This window comes from Indicator indicator, chromosome 1, assembly GCF_027791375.1.
Source record: "Indicator indicator isolate 239-I01 chromosome 1, UM_Iind_1.1, whole genome shotgun sequence".
Taxonomy (NCBI): Eukaryota; Metazoa; Chordata; class Aves; order Piciformes; family Indicatoridae; genus Indicator; species Indicator indicator.
Window position 1 is genome coordinate 65,375,020 of NC_072010.1, and position 19,552 is coordinate 65,394,571.

At 39.1% G+C, this 19,552-nt stretch overlaps 1 protein-coding gene across 8 annotated transcripts in view; it reads left to right on the forward strand.

Moving 5' to 3' along the window:
• The window catches only part of MCF2L (MCF.2 cell line derived transforming sequence like), a 138,353-nt gene that overhangs the window by 89,782 nt on the left and 29,019 nt on the right, over positions 1–19,552 (forward strand). For 7 of the 8 annotated variants that reach the window (XM_054381054.1, XM_054381018.1, XM_054381009.1 and 4 more), the window contains exons 4-8: positions 4,405–4,495; positions 15,440–15,559; positions 16,366–16,482; positions 16,982–17,131; positions 17,813–17,937. In XM_054381054.1, coding sequence (XP_054237029.1) covers positions 4,405–4,495; positions 15,440–15,559; positions 16,366–16,482; positions 16,982–17,131; positions 17,813–17,937 — 603 coding nt within the window. Of the gene's footprint in view, positions 1–2,083; positions 2,293–4,404; positions 4,496–15,439; positions 15,560–16,365; positions 16,483–16,981; positions 17,132–17,812; positions 17,938–19,552 lie in introns of those variants that run through there. The other variant, XM_054381044.1, reaches the window with a different exon arrangement.

Here is a 19,552-nt window from a genome sequence, read left to right on the forward strand (position 1 = left end):
GTACTGTAAGCTTTCCCACCCTTTCCCCACGTGCATGAGCTCATAGCATGCAGACAAGAGGGAGATGTCCCCATAATCTAAAGCTGCAGAGTCACTAAGTGGAAAATTCAGTTTCTGCTCTACCCTGTAGGCAGAGAAGTCAGTGCTTGTTGGGCAGGTATTTCAATCTCACTTTCCCAACTTCTACAAACAATAATTCCCCAAGAGAGAGGGAGGGGACTGAGCAGAAAGTCTATCCTCTGCTGCATTTTGTCCTGTCCTCTGTGGTCCCTGTTCCCCTTGCCCTGCTTTCTACCTTTCTGACCTGGCCTTTGTGAGTGTGCCAGACATATTTCCTGCAAAGTAGGAATGGTTTCTCTGCCTTTCTAAATATGTTCTGTTCTTTGTGTTGGTGAATAAACAGAAGAACAAAGCTTATCTCATCATGTATTTTGTGTGTGTGTGTTAGGAGGAAAACAAAGGAAGGAAACACTAAATCTGAATTACAAGCTTATATAAATTAAGTTTCAGAAAGTACACCGGATGCAAGATAATGTATTAAAGAAAACAGAGGTTGTAAGGGAAATGTCAATGAATAGGCAGGTGATTCTGCTAAGATTGTCTACTGTTTGTCACTCTAAGCGTTGGTTTCCAGTTACTTGCAACTTTGCCAAAGTTTCTGTACATTCATGAGGTCTCACCTAAGGTTTTGTGTTAAAGTTCAGCCAAAATAGCCGAGTTATTCCTAAGAAGCCAGGGAACAAATCCACATGCTTTTCCAACATTGAAACAGCCTTTTGTTTGAGAAGTTCAAGTGTCTCCATCCTTTGGTCAAGGACTTGGACTTGACACTGAGACGAATGACGGCCTTTGTGTCAAGGAGGTACCTTGAGAAAAATCTGGCTAAATCCTAGGTCATAGATGCTCAGCAGCTACTCAAGTCTGTTGTGAAAAATACCCCACTTCATCCTGGGGCAGAGCAGGAGCTTCTCTGTGGATGCAGAATGATCTTCCCTAGGGCCAGGTCTGGTACCAGGGCTGTGAACAGGAAGACTGTCTTGTGGGCTGTGAGTGCTGCCTGTTGACAAGCAGGCAGTGCAGGGAAGCTGCCTGACTCACTGGCAGGACCAAATCCAAGGGAAGTGTCCACCCTCGGGAAGATACTGAAAGATTGATCAGGATGTAGGATGAGGGAAACTCAGCCTGGAGGATGAGGAGACTGATACTCAGGAGACTGGGTGGGGTGAGAACCAATTTGGTCATTTGTCCTGACAGTATTTAAAAAAAGAAAAGAAAAGAAAAGCTTGAGACTTTTTGAGCTGTTCTTGGGACAAGGCAGCAATGAATGAGAAGAGTTAGAGGGATGAATGGGAGACACACGTGGGAGGTGGTGACATGTTTGTTGGAGAGTGATAAAGAGGCATGCGAAGACCTGGGCTAAGTACCATGCAACTGCAGCAAGGCAGGGGGTAAAACTTGATAAGCAGGACAGGCCATGTCCATCAGAGCATGCTTCTGCTGAGACAGAGGAGAAGCCCAAAGGCTTTATTCTCAAGCAAACTGAAAGGAGAGGGGAAACATGGAGACAAAATCAGTATTTGGAGGGAATGTGATAAATATGGCTGAGGGAAAGAGGGACAGCTGGCACTCACAGGGAAATCAGGAGCCAAAGGACGATGGAATACCGGCGTGTTGCCAAAGCACCATTCATCCTATGCACTACGAGGGGGCGGGGGGGTCTTCCAGAGTGTCTTGTAACTGCATGCATAAGTGTGTGCGGCAGCAAGGAGAGGTCAGCTGAGCAAGGGGGCACTGGCAAGCAGAGCTGTTCCCAATATTTACTTTTCTTGAATACGTGACTTTGATGTCTTCATTATGTTCTCAACTTAGTTGTACACAATGTCTTAGCTCACTTTGTTGCTTCCTGCCTACAACTTGCTGGAGCTGGATCCTGGACTACCATTTGCAATACAGCATTGTTGTCAAAATAACAAATATTTCCTCCCTCATGATTGGTTCAGAACAGAACAATTTTCAAGGTGGTTTGTTTTTTTTTTTAAGTAAATCTGTATTAGTGAAGTGTCAGTGATCTGAGGTAAGGTGCTCAAGATTTTGCCACTGGATCTGTTCTAGTCAGCAGTGAGGAATCCTGGCTTTTATGTCTGAATCTGGGAGAGGGCTGCCTTCTGAATCATGCAACCACCTGACGTATTTGATCCCTCGATTTGACACAGTGGAAAAAGAAGGCTGGCTAAAGATATCTTTTGGGCTGCTTCAGAGGTGTGCTTTCCTCTTGTCATCTCTTCCACTTAAGTAAGCTTTGTCTTTTTTTCTAGCAGAATAATATTAAGCTCTACTGATTGCTAGGTGTTGAAGCAGATGATTAACTGTGTGGAAGGGCCATCTAGATCTTCTTTGGGATCCCAGCTGAGCCTCTCTTTCTCTGTGCTCCTCAAGATAGAAATCTGATTGATGCTCTGTCAGGGACTTTAATTTTATTCCTGTTATGCAGAAATGTCAATATCTTGAATTATGATACAGATGTTGCATTTAAGTGCACTGGGATCTGAGATTATGCTTCCATTGAGAAAGTATGCAGAAACTTCAGCGCTCTTGGGAACTTCTCCTGAGCAGAGAAAATAGCTTTTTAAAAGTCTTAATATTCTTCAAAATCCACACAAACTGACGTGGGAACAGCTGTAGCACCTTTCTGACTACATCTACATTTAGGCTATGTGACCCAGGAGGTTTGGTTTGCTACCTGATTATTTTGGAGCATGGATGTTGTTAGAATTTTATTTTGCTCAGTCAGTAAAGGTTAAAACGGTGGGAACTTCAAATGGGGAACAGGAAGATGCTAAAATCTGCTCTCTCTCCTCTTGCCTTTCAGATAAAGAGAAGGAAAAGAGAAAGCTTTAGTAAATCATGTAGTGGGAAGCATATTGCTAATATAGCCCTCTTTGTCTGCAGGTGTTACTCAGGCGTTATTTATTGGTTTTGTCCTAACCCAGAGGCGAGAGTTAATAACATGCACTGAATGTGGCCAGTAAGGAGTTGTTTCTAATATTCTTCTATGTTAAAATGACTGCTCAGCTTCCTTTGAAAGAAAGCAAGTGCTCCTTTGCATATCTTATGATTAATGTTCTTCCCCAAATATTTAGTCTGCCAATTTGAGAGATGTTACAATTTGTAAAAGAGAGGAGATAGTCTGTGAGTCATGTTTAAATTCGTCATCTTGAAGAATAGCTTAAGATTACACATTTGGGTACCTGTGTTCCTCCTCCTCAACATCCTCTTATTTTTATACTACTAACATAATCTTGTAAAGTGAAGCTGCTGTTTTCATGATTCAGCAATCCTGAATAAGGGATCCTGTTGTTCCGTTGCATTGATTTTTATATTGTCTTTTAAGGTATGACAATAAAAAATGACGCACATTATTTCTAACCATCACACATTGCAGACAGCAGGCCTTGCAGTAAGTTATTATCCGGACTGAAATTACAGCACGTGTATTAAAAATGCCCAACCATACAAGAAAATAACACATCTGAGCCGGCCTGCCTTATATTGCCTGTCGTTTCCATTTTGATTGCGATTGGCTGGCAAGGGCTGCTGCTGGCATTGCACAATTGGCTTAGATGGAGAATTACAAAACAGGAGCAGATCCCTTGATTGGGACGTGGTAGCACATGCAGCTGAGCACAGGCAAAAAAAGAGAAAGGTCACCCATATGCAAGGATTTGAGCAGAATCTCTCTCACAGATGTTTCCATTCCAGAGAAGAACATCTGATCTCATTTTTCTCATCTATGGCTCCCGGCGTTTAAATGCTGTAGGCATTTTTTGTTGCAGTGAATGTAAAAATGCACCTGGGAACAAGTTTGCAACCTGGAGGCATATGAGAATTTCAGATACATGGATCAATATTACGGAACAATCAGAAGGATCTGCAATTTTAAGGAGTATTAAATATCACTAAGGTGGAAGAAATTCAAACAGAAGGTTAAAACTCAATGCAAAAGGAAAACAACTTTGTTTCGATCCCAAAATTATACTGAAAACAGGATGAAGGAGGGATTACATCAGCAACAAAACAATGGAGAAACAAAGGGGTTTATTTTCCTCTGAAATAAGTTCTGTACAAGGAGTGTAAAAAACTATAAAATCTTTTATGAAAAAGAATTATTTTAATGTGGTTTGAAGCTCTTGTGGAACGTACTTCAGACTGCTGCATCTTTCTGATGCTGTGTGCTGTCTTTATTTAAGGTGTTTACATGAAGAAGATTCTGCACGAAAATGTCAAGCTACTTTTTTTCTTGTATATATAGTTTTTAACTGCTGTGTGTCTGAGTAAAAGAACTAGAGGCATTTGTGTTTTTAACTAAATATTCTCTTTTTTTTTTTTTTCTTCCTCCAAACTTAGTTTACGAGATACTGGAATTGGATTTATTCTTGTCATAGATCGCAGGCAGGACAAATGGACTTCTGTGAAAGCATCCATACTGCGGATAGCAGTGAGTACTGTTTTAAATTAACTCCTCAGAAAGATTTTCTGTGTTGAATATTCCTCTTATATTCAGAAAACCAGCAAATATTCTTCAACAAAATGTTATCTGATAGGTGAACATTAAAAGTATTCAGCAGTTTTTCTTCATCTCAGGTGACTGGGACTGAGCATTATGTGTCTAAGATATGCTTTTAATGCAGAGTGCAGCTCAGGACATCTTTCTGAGAAGGCACTTCAAGAGCCTGTGTTTTGTGTGCCTGTGAAATGTGTGCAGTGTGCAACTATCCCAGATGGGAACCAATATTTGCATGCAGAGCCCCTGCATCCCATAGAGCTTTGGGTCTACCTTTCACTATTCAAGTGAGCTTCCCTTTTAGAATGAGATGAGGATAAGGGTCCTGATGTAGTTTACCACCTGTGAAAGGAATTCAGCTGTAAAAGTTGATCTTGCTATGTTTTAATTAAAAAAAGAGTTGCTTGTAAACAAGAAAATCTTCAGTACTTTCTATGATCAATCAATAGCACATGCTGCTATTTAAGTATCCTTTTTAATTATGTTTGTTTAATATAAAAACTAGTTTATTAGAGGCAGTTAGGATTTTTTTGTTTGGGTTTTGGTTGTTTTTTTTTACAGAAGTAGAGCAAGACAGATTCATGTTTATTGTGCTTATCTTACTATGGGTTTACTTTTGTCTTTTTTTTCTGTTTGGGTTATTTATTTGTTGATTTTTATTTTTTGGGGGGTGGAATGATTTTGGGGTTTGTGGGGGTTTTTGTGTGTGTTTGGTTTGGTTTGGTTTTTTTCTTTTCTTGTTATCCATGCTTGAATTGATAGTGTTGCTAGTCTTTCCAGTGAGTGCTAAAAAACAGAGCTGGAAAGATCTTTAATGGCTGAACATTGTTGGCTCTGTGAGATACAAGTCAAATCAGAACTGTAAATGTAATTTCTCTGTAGCCTCATTCTGACCAAAGGGATGTTTGTTTATTATTAGTTAAAAGATACTTATTTAAGTATACTATTCCCACCATATGCCATATGGCTTTCATTCCCACAATACAGCTTTTTCAACAATAACTATGTCAGGAATGTTAAAATATTGGCAATATTCCCAAAGATTAGCAAAATTTGCTTTCACAGCTCGGTTTGAAATTTTGAGATACAGCATTGAGCATATTCCAGTAGTGGAAACAGAGCAGCATAATTTAGGGTGATTAAATATGAAGAACTGTACCTCTGGAGTTCTTGAATCTCTTTCAGAATTCATTTGTGTATTTTCGGTTCAAGGATAGATAAGCGTTCCAGAGATGACAGTCCTTTTATTTATATAATTGGGGTGTTTGGAGGTGGGTGGCAACTACACAAATGTTGCTTGTAGCCCTAAAATTAACGTTTATGGTAGTGCTCCTCTAGTGTACATTATTTTTCTTGGAAGCACAATATACAAGAACCCAAGTATCTGTTTCACATGGTACAGGATCATTCATTGCAGTGATGGTGCCTAAGGGCTTCACTTGGACAAGGGTGCAGGAATGCAGCTGTGGGTTGCGATGCTGTTCATGAGGGGTTGTTTGCCCTTTCCCCCCCCTTCCTTTCTCATTCTTCTGTGAGCTTTATTTAAAAGAGAAATCATGCTTCCTAGCTGAAGTCTAATCTGTTAGGGGCATGATGTTTCCTTCATTGAATGGGCTCAGTTTTGGCTTTGTATTGCATCCATGGATGTATGTAGCAGTTCTTTTCTTGGGTTTCAGCAGTAGTCACACCATCCCTGAACACTTGAAAATTTTGTCTTCCTGTTCCAGGAAAAAAAAAGAGATGTAATGAAAAATCAATCAGCAAAACAATTTTGCTGTTGTCAACCATTTACTTGCTATAATATTTACCATAAATGAACTTTTAATACATTTCTGCTGTCTGTTCCTTAAAAAAAAACCCAAAGCCAAATATATACAATATGTATCTTTACGTATCTTGTGCCAAAATTTATAGGGTTTCTCTGTGTTCTGTGTCCTGTTGATGGACAGAGACTTATTTATTGATTTTAATAGCCCATGGGTAAATGGAAGCTTACCCTACACCAGTTTGGTTTTCCTAACAGTCACCCTGGTGTCTTTTGATGGTGATGAAACATCTGAGTGTCATTTGGACTGTCCAGATTGAATCTTCTGTCTGAAAGCCTTTCGTGATTGCTAAAGCTTATTGCTATGTGTGAGGCTGAGAGACTCATGTTATCTGAGAAGAGAGTTTTGGCTGTTGGCTCATGTGTTGTTCCTACAGCATCCTCCCTGCTGTCTTTCTTGATTTTTCTCTAATCATCCTGAGGGTGGTTAACCCTCTCGATTTGCTGTACCAGAGATGCCATCACAGTGTGCTGTGCTGCAAGAATATCCTGTCTAGAGCGTCTGCCCATCAGTACTATCATCAGTACTTCCTGACAACAGTAGGAAATCTATGTGGAAGCACTGAGCAGCTGCTCAGAAATTCATGTGTTTTGTTTTGTTTTTAATTATGGTGGTTATTATTTGGTATTATTTTAAAGACTCTTCACACACAAATGTTTTGGTTTGTACTAGTGAGTGTTGGAAGTATGTTTTGAAACAAACCTAAGAATTTTTGTTTCAAGCTGAAATTAATGTAGAAAATCTTTCCATATTATAAAAAATGCCTAGGCTTAACTCTTTTTTTCTTCTTTGTTGTAAGGGATCATTTTCTTTCCTGGGACAGAAAGTGAGCAATGTTGAGCTGAATCTGTATTCCATGCTGATTACTTTAAGAATGCTATAGACAGTCTGGACTGCAAAGATGAAGTAAACATTTTTGGAGGTACAGTCTAAGGGCAGTGGCTGCACCATTAATCCAGAATGACTGCTCCTGAAGCATGTGCAGAGACAGCAGAACTGAAACCCAAGCCAAAGGAACAAGACTGAGTTTGCCTGTCATGTGGTGTGCCCAGGCTTGCAGGCTTTGCTGTTACACTCAACAAAGTTGCAATGGGCAGGTGGCCTAGGAGGTTGTCTTTAGTCAGTGAAAGGCTGCAAACTCTGTGGGTTAAGAGATGGTGCCAACAAGATTATTATTTTATTTTTTTCCCCAATTTAGGTAAAGTGAAGTGTAGTAGGGTCAAGAGAGGCATGTGTTTGGAGGGTGACTCATCCTATCTGAGATAGGAGGGATAAATAACCTGTTGATTATATAGAAAACTTAGCTTTTTGGTGGCTGTAAATTGGACACCATCCCTACTGTTAAATCCCTGGGAAAAATCTGGTCTAGTGGGATAGCCAGAGTGAGAGGGTGATGTTCTAGTAAAGGCATCAAAAGCCACACTTTATGTTGTTAAGTGCCAAGATTTGGCAGTAAATTGTTATGTTCCCAGAGAGGCTGTAGAAAACAGAAAGCTATTACAAAAAAAAAAAAAAAAAAACACAACAAAAACAACAACAACAACCCCCACACCACATAGTTAGCCATTGCAAATTGTTCATTCATTACATTCTCATTTGAAGATACAAAAGTTGCTATGTTTTTTGCACTGTAATCTGAGATTTTTCTAAATTTGTACTGGAGTGTCTGTCCTCTTGTCAATTAAACATGACATACAGAGAGACACAAGGCCTTTCTGAACTTTGTAGCTCCTGTGGCTGGGCAAGTAGGTAGGCTCATGGAAACAAGGTATGTTTCCTGAACCAGCATGCCAGGAGGAGCAGTCACATAGCTTGGTAAAAATGTGTCCATATTGTCCCAACTGAAGTCAGGTCGGTGATAGCCTTTTACCTTCCTTGCAGTTAAATATGACTGTTTTTTTACTTTTTAAAATTTTCTTTCCTAGTGTTGTTATCCCCCAGACAAGCAGTATTCAATCCACAGTTGCATGAGAAAGCCTAGTGAATAGTCAATGTGTTCTGGGGTTTCACACTGCTCTGTTCATAGTTCCACTGTGTTTTCTTTAAAAAAATAAGCCTATGCTTTCTTTATCTCTTGTCCTCTTGTCATTGCCTTCCTCCATTTTGGGGGAAAGGTTGAAATATGAACTCAGCCCAAAACATTGCCCTTGGCATCATTAAAACTTTTACACCAGCCATCCATCAGCCTCATTCTTAAAGTCTAGAGAAAATAAAGTTGGTGCTTAGGGAATAACTTGTGCGGGCAACTGCTTTTGAGGAAGTGGTTGGTATGGAGTTCACTCAGGTGGTAGTGATAAAATTTTATCCAGTTACAAAACTTTGAGGCTCTTCCTAAATGTGACAAAGTTTGGATTTTACCCAGCCTCCTGGAGCAGTTTACTTTCTAATTTGCCACCTTTGACTAAGGATGCATTGCACGCAGGTTTCATGCCTTCTGTTTTGGACTGCATTGTCTGGAGCACTGTTTTTCTTAGCTCTTCGTAAATCAAAATGCTGTCTTCACAGTAACAGAAGCATAGCCCATTAATTGTTTTGAAGGTTAAGGCCAAGACTTTCAGCTGGCAGGAGGAAACCAAAAACCAAGAGAGAGACTTGCATGCTAATACCACCCTAAACCTTGCAGGAGCCAGGCAGTCCCATTTTTGTGCCATCTGGAGTCTTAACATTGTTTTTACATCCAAGGTGAGAAACAGTCAATTACAGTAATCCATCCTTGAGTTCTTTGGCCTTGTTTATAGAGCGATGTTGAGTATCTTAGTGAGTTGTTGATACAGAAAAGATTCATTTCTTAAATTATTTTCCATGAAAGGCATTATTTTATGCTATGGATAGTTGTTTTCTTCTAGCCCAGTTTCTACCTATCTCTGTGTGTTGTATTGAAATCTGCTATGACACTGTCTTCATTTTAAGAGTGGACAGAGGCTCTTTAACCCTTCTCAAAGGAGTTAAAGAAAAATGCTCTACACCAGATTGGGAAGAATGGAAGTTTAAATGGGAGTATTATTCATAACTAAATATCACAGTAAAAAAAACATTAAAAAATACCCAACAATTCATATTCAGCCCAGAACTCCAGTCTGGGCTTCTCCAAAAACCTGACTAGAACATCACTTTCCCCCAGACCAGGCCTCAAAAACCCAAGGCTTCATATTCCCTGTCCCTGCCTCCCCATCTCCCTAGACCTCCCTACCTGAGCCCGAATGATGCAGCTAAAATTCATCTTGCCAGCAGCACCAGGCCCCACTCCCCTGCATCACAGAGATTAGGGAGCCTGTACCAGGAAGGGAGCAGGGAGAGGAGAAGGAGCAAACAGCCTGTGCTGTTCCTTATAAAGGGGAGGTGCAGGTATTTTGGGAATGAAATAACAAAAGATTGCACTTTCTGGTGCACCTCTGGATTCTCTAGTCCCTTCTGGAGGTCCTCTGTGGTTCTTAAAGGCATCCAGCTTTAACCCATAACAGACACTTAAAAACCTGTATGGGTTAAATTTGAAAAAAACAAAACAAAACACCAGCTCTTCCTGCAACCTCTAGTCATTTTTCTTATTTTTGCTTTTATTCAGAACAAGAACTTGACAGTATCATGAAGTTAGAACTATATGTGTATTAATTTTGTGGCTATTGTTATGAATTATTCCAGTAAATGATAAACAAAAAAGGTTATTTTGAGACGCCTTATGGTTTTGTAGTAATGCTTTTGATGTTTTGAGAATATTACATGTGCAGGCACTTTTGCAATTATCCTTGTATAGTCAGCTGGTTTTCTTTTTTATTACATGGGGTTTTTTTTAGTATGTAAAAAGAGTGGAGTGAATCACTTCAGCTCTGAAAACAGGATCGTAACATCACAAGTCATTAAACCCAGTTCTAATGCAAAACAACTCAATATTTTTAAAACTAGGTTTTTATGAATTGATTTAATTCAAGATTCTTTCTTGACAAGAAGACCGTGTGAGAGACTTCGTTCTAGCCAGGAATAAACAGTCTTGAGGAAAATAGGGAAACAAAAAAAAAGTACTTTTTAGCTCTTATATACAAAGGTGTTTAGGAAAGGAGTGCCCTGTGGTTCATGGCATACTAGTGCAGAAGAGAAAACACCATCACTAAGTTTGATAATGTGGATGAATTGAAGCACTTCATAAAATCAAAACCAGAACTATTAAAACTGTGTCAAGCATTAACTCTTTGATGGCTTACATGGTTCAGATATTTCTGAAAGCTGGCTGTTTACTTCAGAAGCTGAAGAAAAACGGCTGTAGGTCCACTGTTTCTCAGAATAGCTTTCCTTTGCTGTGTAGGAGTACAAAGGAATTCTGAGCACTGAGGAAACTGAGTGAATTGCTCTTGGGATGGAACAGCAAACTGTAGCTTTTAAGTGCATCTCTGTCTAAAAGGTGTACATATCTATGCATGTGATTCCTTTGCATACTAAATAAGCCTGAGAAGGAAACTCAGGATATGAAAACTCAAAATTGTTGGTTTTCTTTCCCACAAGCTCACCTTTAGGTATTCACTGCTGAAAGCTATAGTGACAGACTGCTGGTTGTAGACCCCAGCCATTGCTTTGCTCCTGTGCTGCCTGTTTCAGGGAGCAGCAACCTGACATGATTGCATCCTGTCTTAGCGAATATTGTGACTGTTGTGAAGAAAGCAATTTAATGAGGCTTAGTTCTCCTTCAAAAATGCCATCTGCCCAGTAGCCTATAGTGCGTATGTGCTGCTTGCAATTGCTGTCAGGCTGGAGTGCATGTAGTAGTTGCTCTGCCTGGCTGGTGCACGTAAAATTGTTGAGTGACTCCCTGCTGGTGCCAAGAAAGCAAGACTATATTACTCAGCAGAAACCAAAGACAGGAAGAATCTTCCTACCTGTCTGTGAAGAAACGCCATCCTCCTTCCTGTCAATAAGCTGCTACTACCCTCACCAAGAATCAGGCAGGGTTTGTTTCCTGCTCAGCTTTTGCTGTTCCTTACCAGCCATTCACCATCCTGTCATCTTTGTTTTGGAGATGGCCTGCCTCTCCTTATCTCCCCCTATTAGCAGCTGCTACAGGCAGCCTTTCTGTCATTAATATTCTGTGAAGAAAAGCAATAATTAGGATTATATGCAACTAACTTAATTCTGCAGCCGAGTCCATTCCCTGTAAGATTTTTCCTTTCCAGAAGCCTGATGTATGTAGTGGAAAGCTCCACATCCCTGAGAGGCAGAGGCCTGAATGCAGGCAGGTCAGCCTGCTCCCGAGAATTTATTAACTGGTTTCCCAGAGGGTTTAGGGTGACTCCTGTTTCGTCCAGCCAGCGAATGTTCTTCCCACATTCCAGATTTGGGGTACTCCTAGAGCAGCAGAGATCTCTCTGTATTGGAGCTGTGCTGTATAAATTCCTGGCTTTTTCAGATTTATTTCAACACTGTTAACTCCATGCATGTCTCATCTTTTTCTCTGTCTTTGAAACCAGCACTGACTGAATGATGAAGCAAATGAAATAAGCAGATAGAAAACAAATCCCACAACTGCCAGAAGTATCAAACAAGAGGCAGTGCTGATGCAAATGAGACAGAGGAATACATGGCATGGGCTAGAACAGAATAGGAGCTATCCTAATTTTCATAGAGAATACCAAAACATGACCTCTGGTCTCTTTTGCAAATGAGTTAAAGTGCAGGATTTGAGACAATCTTGTAAAGAAAGATACTTTTGGAAAAAAGTTTTGAAACACAGACTCTCGTTCAAGTCACAGTAATGTTCATTGACTTCACTAAAACAGTCCTTGAAGGCACTTCATTTTATGGTGTTACTAAATAATACATGAGTATTTGTTTTTGAGCTTAATATTTGGCACAGCATTATTGAGAAGTCATTGTTGTGTCTGCTTAATTGACAATGACTTCAAAGAAACATGCTGCTGGACTGGAATGGAGGCTTTGTTGTTGTTCTCTTATGTTGAGGGTGAAGTTAACTGGTTGATGAAGTTCACACACATCTAAGGAGTGTCACTTGCATCATATCATAGTCTCTGCAAGTCACCAGGGCTTTTGGGGGGAGGGTGTTAGGAAATGGTAATATTTGGGCAATGCAGATATGAACTCAGATAAACTCAAGTAGGTGGCACAGATCCAACATTGTTTACAGTAGCAATGTTTTCTTGTTTCACAAAGATTAATTGGCAGATTTGACTCCAAGCAACAACAAGCAGAGGAGGCACCATTTTTTAAGAACTGGGATTTAAAAAACAACAACAACCAAAACAAACAAAAAAAGAAACTGGAAGCAGAGGAGACAAAACCAGTATTGTAGGCTGAGTTAGAGTAATCTAGAATTTGAGCTTTTGTTGAGAGAGGGGAAACTTCTCACAAGCCTTGTAGAGGAGTTGAAGTGGTACAAGAGTGATTTCAACAGCATCATTTTGGGCAGATATGCCGAGATGGAGAATAATTGTAATGTGTATTCTCTCTCTGATTTCTTTGAATTGAACACGAACGAGACGCCCTACTTAATTTGGTCATGCAATTAAACTCTGTATTTTGTAACAGCTAATACCCAGTTTATAAAAATTTACCATTGCATTGCATTTGGCTATTAGTGTTTGCTGCAGTAATAGCCTGGATATCATAGAGTCATGGAATAACACCTTGAGTTGGGAGACACCATGAAAGATTATTTGCTGTAACCTTTTGTGGGGAAAGGGAGATTTGATGACATTTTCTAGTGCCCTGTCCAATCTCACCCTGAAAACCTCCAGTGATGAGTACTATACCATGTCCCTAAGAAATTTGTTCCAGTGAATGCTTGTTCTCACTGTAAATAAGTTTTTCTTGTATCAAGATGAAAAGTCATGGTGCAACTTGTACCCTTTATTCCTAGTCCCTTCCACATGGCAGCTTCTGTCCTCTTTGTATGGGGCAGCTGGAATACTGTGATGAAGTCCCCCCTGAGCCTTCTCTTTTCCAGGGAGAAGAGCTCTAACTCCTTGAATCTTTTGTCACTGGGCAGGTTCTCCAGCCCTTTGACCATCCTTGTGGTCCTCCTTTAGAGCCTCTCCAGTCTGTCCATGTTTTTGTTTTATTGTGGGGACCAGAACTGGATACAATACTCCAGATGCTGCCAGAAAAGTCCTGAGTAGAGTGGGATGATCACATCCCTGTTGCTGCTCATAATGCCCCTGAAGATGCAGCCCAGGATCCAACTTGCCTTTACTTGCATTCAGCCTGTTGTCTACCAGTTCCCCTAAAACCCTTTCAGCATTATTTTTTCCCTGAAATTCTGGAGTGAAAATATAGACCACAGTCAGAGAGTGTAAAAGAGAGAATGTGAAGTAAGAATGAAGAAACTTATTACTTGTGCATGTAACTTAAATTTAGTGTTTGGTGTCTTTTATGCTTCATAATTTCCTGCTGGTGTGTTTCTAATGTACCTGCTCAACTTGAAGCTAACAGGATAGGCATTTCCCAGTCTTCTAACTAAGACTTAAGTGGGATGCAAATACTCGCTGCCAAAGACAGTGTGTTTACATGTGACATGGTGCAGTGGATACCTCACATGAAGACTGTTTATTTTTTTTTTTCAAAGTGTGCTATCTGAAAAAAATACTTATTCTTGAAGCTTTTTCTTCTGAAATGCTGGCATTGCCATGTAACAAACTTCACATTTTGAAAGCCGAAGGTGAAAATTAAGTTCAGGCTTTGAATGCTCATGTTACAGGCACAAAGTTAATTGACCCATGACTACTGAATGTGTGAAATGGTGGACTACAAGGCTATCATTCTTACAAGATTACTCAGGAGATTTAAATTAAAATGTCTTAGTATGAATTAAATAGTATTTGTAAATTATCTTGCAGTTGTCCTTTGTAAAATAATGCAGGAAAAAATGGTCCAAAATCATACCTTCAAGCTTTTTCCTCTGAATTCAGTCAGGAATTTTCTATAAAAAGTTTTTCCTTTGCTAACTCTAGGTTAGTAAGTCCAGAGGTTGTACTGGTTTTAGTACACAAAGATTGTTTACCACTCTAAACTGGTGTGGGTACTTAGAATTACCTGAGTTCTGTTCCCAGCCCTCAGACTCCCCTGGGAGTCAACCATCATGCTTTCTAGAAAATTTAGACATCACTGAAGTGGAGACAGTGTGTGAAGTCAACCCTTCAAGGTTCTCTGTCAAACTGAGGTCTCAGTTGTATACCTAAATATCTGGGGAACCGCAGTGCATTTGTGAAATCTTCCAGAAAAGTTTTAAGCTGTTTTTCTCCTTAAAAGTTTGTAACTTCAAGTGATAAATACCTGGAACTCTTAGAAACCTCAAAACAAGCATTAAACCACTTCTAACCTTCCAGATACTAGCAGTTTCTCTAGGCAAGGACACAGAGCATAGCGTAACAGCTTCTTCAGTCAGTGTTTGGTTTTTGGTTGGCTCTGTCAGAGCAGAGGCTGATTTTTAGTAATTTAATGCTGTTTCTTTGCTTTCCTCCTCTTCTGTTTTCCCTCTATCACTTGTAGAACTGGGAAAGATCCATCAGCTACTGGTTGGAAGATGATAAAAACCCCACAGCTGAGAATTACTATGTTTGATTTTTATTTTTTTGTCTTCTAAATTAAAGCTAAGTTTTAATATGCTGCCTTAGAAACTCAGTCTTGGTGGCAGCAGTTTATGTATATGCATAAAGTAGGAATGTGTTACTAGGTGTTCAGACAGTAATGGAGGTTTCTTTTGGGACCTCCTATTTGAGAGAAGATAAGGTAACTGTGAAAGTACTGCTATGGAAAAAGTACTAAGCCACCACAGTTTATTAGCCTCCTTGGCTAGGATGTAATCTTAGCTGAAGAGCAGTACAACCCAGCCCTGAAAATTTTGATTCTCAGAGAATAGATCACTGTTCTCAAAGATGAGTAAATGTCTCATTGAATGAAACTGTGCAAGTCTTGAAAGTTTATAATTGGTCACCCCCTTATTGGAGGCCTTTGATACAATTAGTTCATGATCTAACAGGGGCTTCTCCTCTCTTCAAAAATATTTTTCTGCAGCGGAGACCCAAAAAATAACAGACTAACTTGTGTTTTGCAGGCATCTTTCCCAGGAAACCTGCAACTAGTCCTCGTTCTGCGCCCAACAGGATTTTTTCATCGAGCTCTCTCAGACATTGCCTTCAAATTCAACAGAGATGAACTTAAAATGAAAGTACCTGTAAGTAATTCTCTGTTTTCAGGTTACTGTTAAGAATATCTTAAGGTACTTAATGTAGCCATTGGGGATCAAAGAAATCTTAATAAAAAGACATATTTAAAGGCAGTTCCATCAATTTTGGCTGTTTCATAATGGTGTAGTCTTAAAAGAGTAAGTGAATTTTGAGGCAAATGCATTTCCTATGGTCAAATACTGTAGTTTTATCATTTGAACAAACATACAACCCATATCTGTTACATTGTCAGTAAACCTTTGTTTGTAGAGGTACAGCACTTACATTTTAGAGTAAACTTTGAACTATATAAACTAAAGATACAGAAGCTACTTTACTTATCAGATGCAAATTTCTAGGGTGAAAGTCTGTAAGTTAAAGTACTTTTACCCTACCCTTTGTTTACTTTGAGGATACAGTGCTTACATCCCAAATCCATACATAGAGTATTGTTCTTTCCCTCAAATCCTGAATAACAAGAGAAAATTAAGAAGAAATTAATGTTGCTTTTAGAAAATAGTCATGTATGGTTTATCAAGATAAAGATACCCAATAGTGTACTTTATGTTTTATAATCCATAAGCTTTTTTTCAAATATGCCTGATACTCATGCTCACGTGTGGTTATTTATATTTACATCATGTCCAGCTGAATCAACTGTTGAGTTTGTTTTTCTATACTAAAAGGAAATACTTCCATCACTTGCTTCTGTATTAAACTGAAATTTCTCAGAGGCTGAAGGATGGGGCTTAGAATCCTTAACAAGGGACTTCATGCCATTGTTCCCATTGAGCTTTTTTCTTTGCTGCTGCAGATCATAATGCTGGGCTCAGTATCTGAACTTCAGAGTTATATTGATAAAACACAATTAACAGAAGATCTTGGTGGCACCCTGGATTACTGCCATAACAGATGGCTGTCCCGTCGCACTGTAAGTCTTAGTTTTTGTTTTAACTTTCAGTTTAATGAATCCTTCTCTTTTATACCCTGTCATTTATAAAACAGATTCCAAGTGATCCAAGTTGACTTGCTCGGAGTGAGAAGATGCTCCCAATGGTACTTAGTCATCTTAGAGAAATAATATGAGTAATAATTTGGGAGTGGTTTTCTGAACACTTGGAGCAAAGGAACTATTATTGTGTTGAAGTTTATTGGTTTTGCTACAGGAAAGAAAAAGCTCAAGTAGTAAAATAACTCCAGATTATAAAAATATGAAGATAGACGTAATGGGAGCCTAGGAAAAATATACAATTAAGGAATTAATGGTGACGGTATCTGTTGCTTGCAAAATTATACTTTTACCATTTTTCGGTCTTCTAATTCATCTGCTTGGGTTTGCTTTGGGAGTTATATTTTGTATGTTTTGTGTCTGTTTGTACCATATGCATGTGATGAGCATGAAACATCTTTAATGGTTTTTATTCCAAAAGGCTATAGAAGGTTTCGCCCAAAAGGTTAAGCAAACAGCTCAGATTCTTCAGTCCTTTGGGACTGAGCTGGCTGAAACAGAACTACCAAATGATGTGCAATCAACCAGCTCCCTTCTTGCAACACACACAGAAAAGAAGGACAAAATGAAGGTATGTAATTTTTGTAAAAGATGCTGTCTTCTAGTTAAACTGTGTTTTAATTTATAGCTAATAATGTTAATAAAAAACCTTGACAGTGATAATAATAATCATGCAAAACACTGAAATCTTATTGAACTTGTTTTGCTTGGTTTGATGTTGAAAGTCTTTTGCATTCAAAAATTATATTTCTGGAAGCTAAGTTTACACATGTACAAATGCATAATGATTTGTATGTGGAAATGGAAACCCTTTGTAAGTAGTGATGTGTTTGATTTGCATTGTTTTCTACAAGAAATTTGAGTTGTATTTGCATGCATATGAAAATATATGTCCTTTTGAAGAATGGAAAAATGTTCTTTCAGATTGGCTTAAATGGAAAGTATTTGGGGGTTTCAAGACTGTGTATTTTAAACTTTTGAGATATTTGTAGCTTAAGGAAACACTAGAAGACTTGAACCAAGCTGAACGTTACACCAGGATGATATGATGGTAAATGAAAAAAAAGCTGACATTTAGCATTTACTGTCTGTATTTGTTGTTGTCAAACACTGTTTTTAATCAAACTATGCTTGCTCTATTGCTGTTAAAAGAAAATCCTTGTTTCCAGTTTTGTGCCTTAAGAAGTCTGCTTTAAAAAAAACAACAGCAATGCACAACTACAGCGTGTGGAGTTTTTGTTTTGTTTTGTAGGAGGATATCAGGTTAGCAGTAGAACAGGGAGATGATATCCTTGGAAGTATTACACAACCAGTTACTGAGAATCCGGAATACAAACTGAATCAAGATCAGCTAGACAATCAAACAACAGTAGAAAGGTGAGAGGAGTGAAATACTGAACATGCTGCTTTTTTGGGTTGGTTGAGTCCTCCCCACCTCTTTTACTTAGTTCCGTATGCGTGGCAAATAAGGAAATGTTAGTGTGAACATCTAAAGCAAACTTTCAGAAGTAACTCCTCAGTTGTCAGGTCTGTCCTGAGCAAAGTATACCCCTGATGTCCTCTCCCAGGTCACCTGGCTATAAGGAAATAGAGAATGGGGTTTGAGTTCTGGTACCACCAAAGTAAAACTGTTCTATTTTTTTGTCAGATTTGGACTATATAGCTGAACAGCTACGTAGTTAAAGGATGCTGATGCTTTTTGTAGAGACTAAAGTGCTAATTTTGCTGCTGTAAGGAAGACAGAAGTGATTTATCTTTTCAGTTACCTTTGTCCAATTTCATCAAGTGCTTTTGAATTCAAGGGGGAGGTTTCCTTTGCTTTAACCTGCCCAAAGGAGCTTCTGAAATTGCTGGTATCTTATGAATATTGTTAGTAGCCTTTAAAGAGCTGCTAGGGAGTACACTGTTCTTGAAGCGTCTTTGCACAAACTTCCTATATACTTCCTTTGGGCATATAAGTAATAGATGTTGTATTCCTTTGCTCTCTGCTCCCCCACCCTCCCCCACCACACCCCCTTTAAATTGTTGCCAAGTTTGAAGACATTGTATCACCATAGCACAGATGTAAATTTGGACAAAGCTATGAAAGCACAGCTCATTTCCCCCAGGCGGTATTCTGCATTCTTTTTTTGTCTGTCATTCCATGTTTCTGTTACACTCAAGCTGACTTTTCTTTCCAAATATTTGTCTATTCCAATCCACAAAGCTTGGCTGAAATCACTTTTTTTAGGTCGTTGTTGCTATCAGCTATCTGAAGGACAGTCGGGGCAGGGGTTGCTAATTTATCCAAAACATTCCCACTGCTACAATGACTGACAGAAGTTGGAACAAACTGCCTGTGCCTTTTTTCTTATCAGTTTTTACTTGTAAATTCAGGATTTGTTTCTGTGCAAAGACAAAAGGTCATTAAAATTCTGATGCTTGACTTTCCCTGGATATAGCCTAAGTACAGCAAAGCTCACTGTCAAATGAAGTATTGGAAGCTAAGTTTAAAAGTTTTAAGGTTTTGCCAAAGTTATGATTGAAGAAGGCTCTTTACATTGCAGTACTGCTGTACGCTTGCCTGTGATATTTAAGTAATAACTCTGCTCAGAAGAGGGGAAGCAGTGACCTTGAGGTTTATTAATAAGCCTTGCTCCAAGGAATGAAATGTGAGGGCAGCTGGCTAGTCACAGCAGTACAGATTTTTGCCTTCATTTTTTTACTTATAGCTCAAGGCTTATGTTCCTTTGGGTCCCAGCCCACACACATTACATGTTTGCTAGTTCCAAGTCCCTGGTTCTCCAGGCCAGAACGAAGAGGTAGTATGTGCAACAACTAGCTTCAAATCAGCACTTGCCAGTTTTTCATAACTTAATGCTTGTGTTGGGCTTCAGTTTTACATCAGTGTTATTCTGGGAAACAATTCTGTGCGATACTCAATATTCAAAGTTTCCTGTATCCAGTTTATTTTTTTCTGGAAAATACTGCTTTGGGGAGGCTTTTTGTTTAC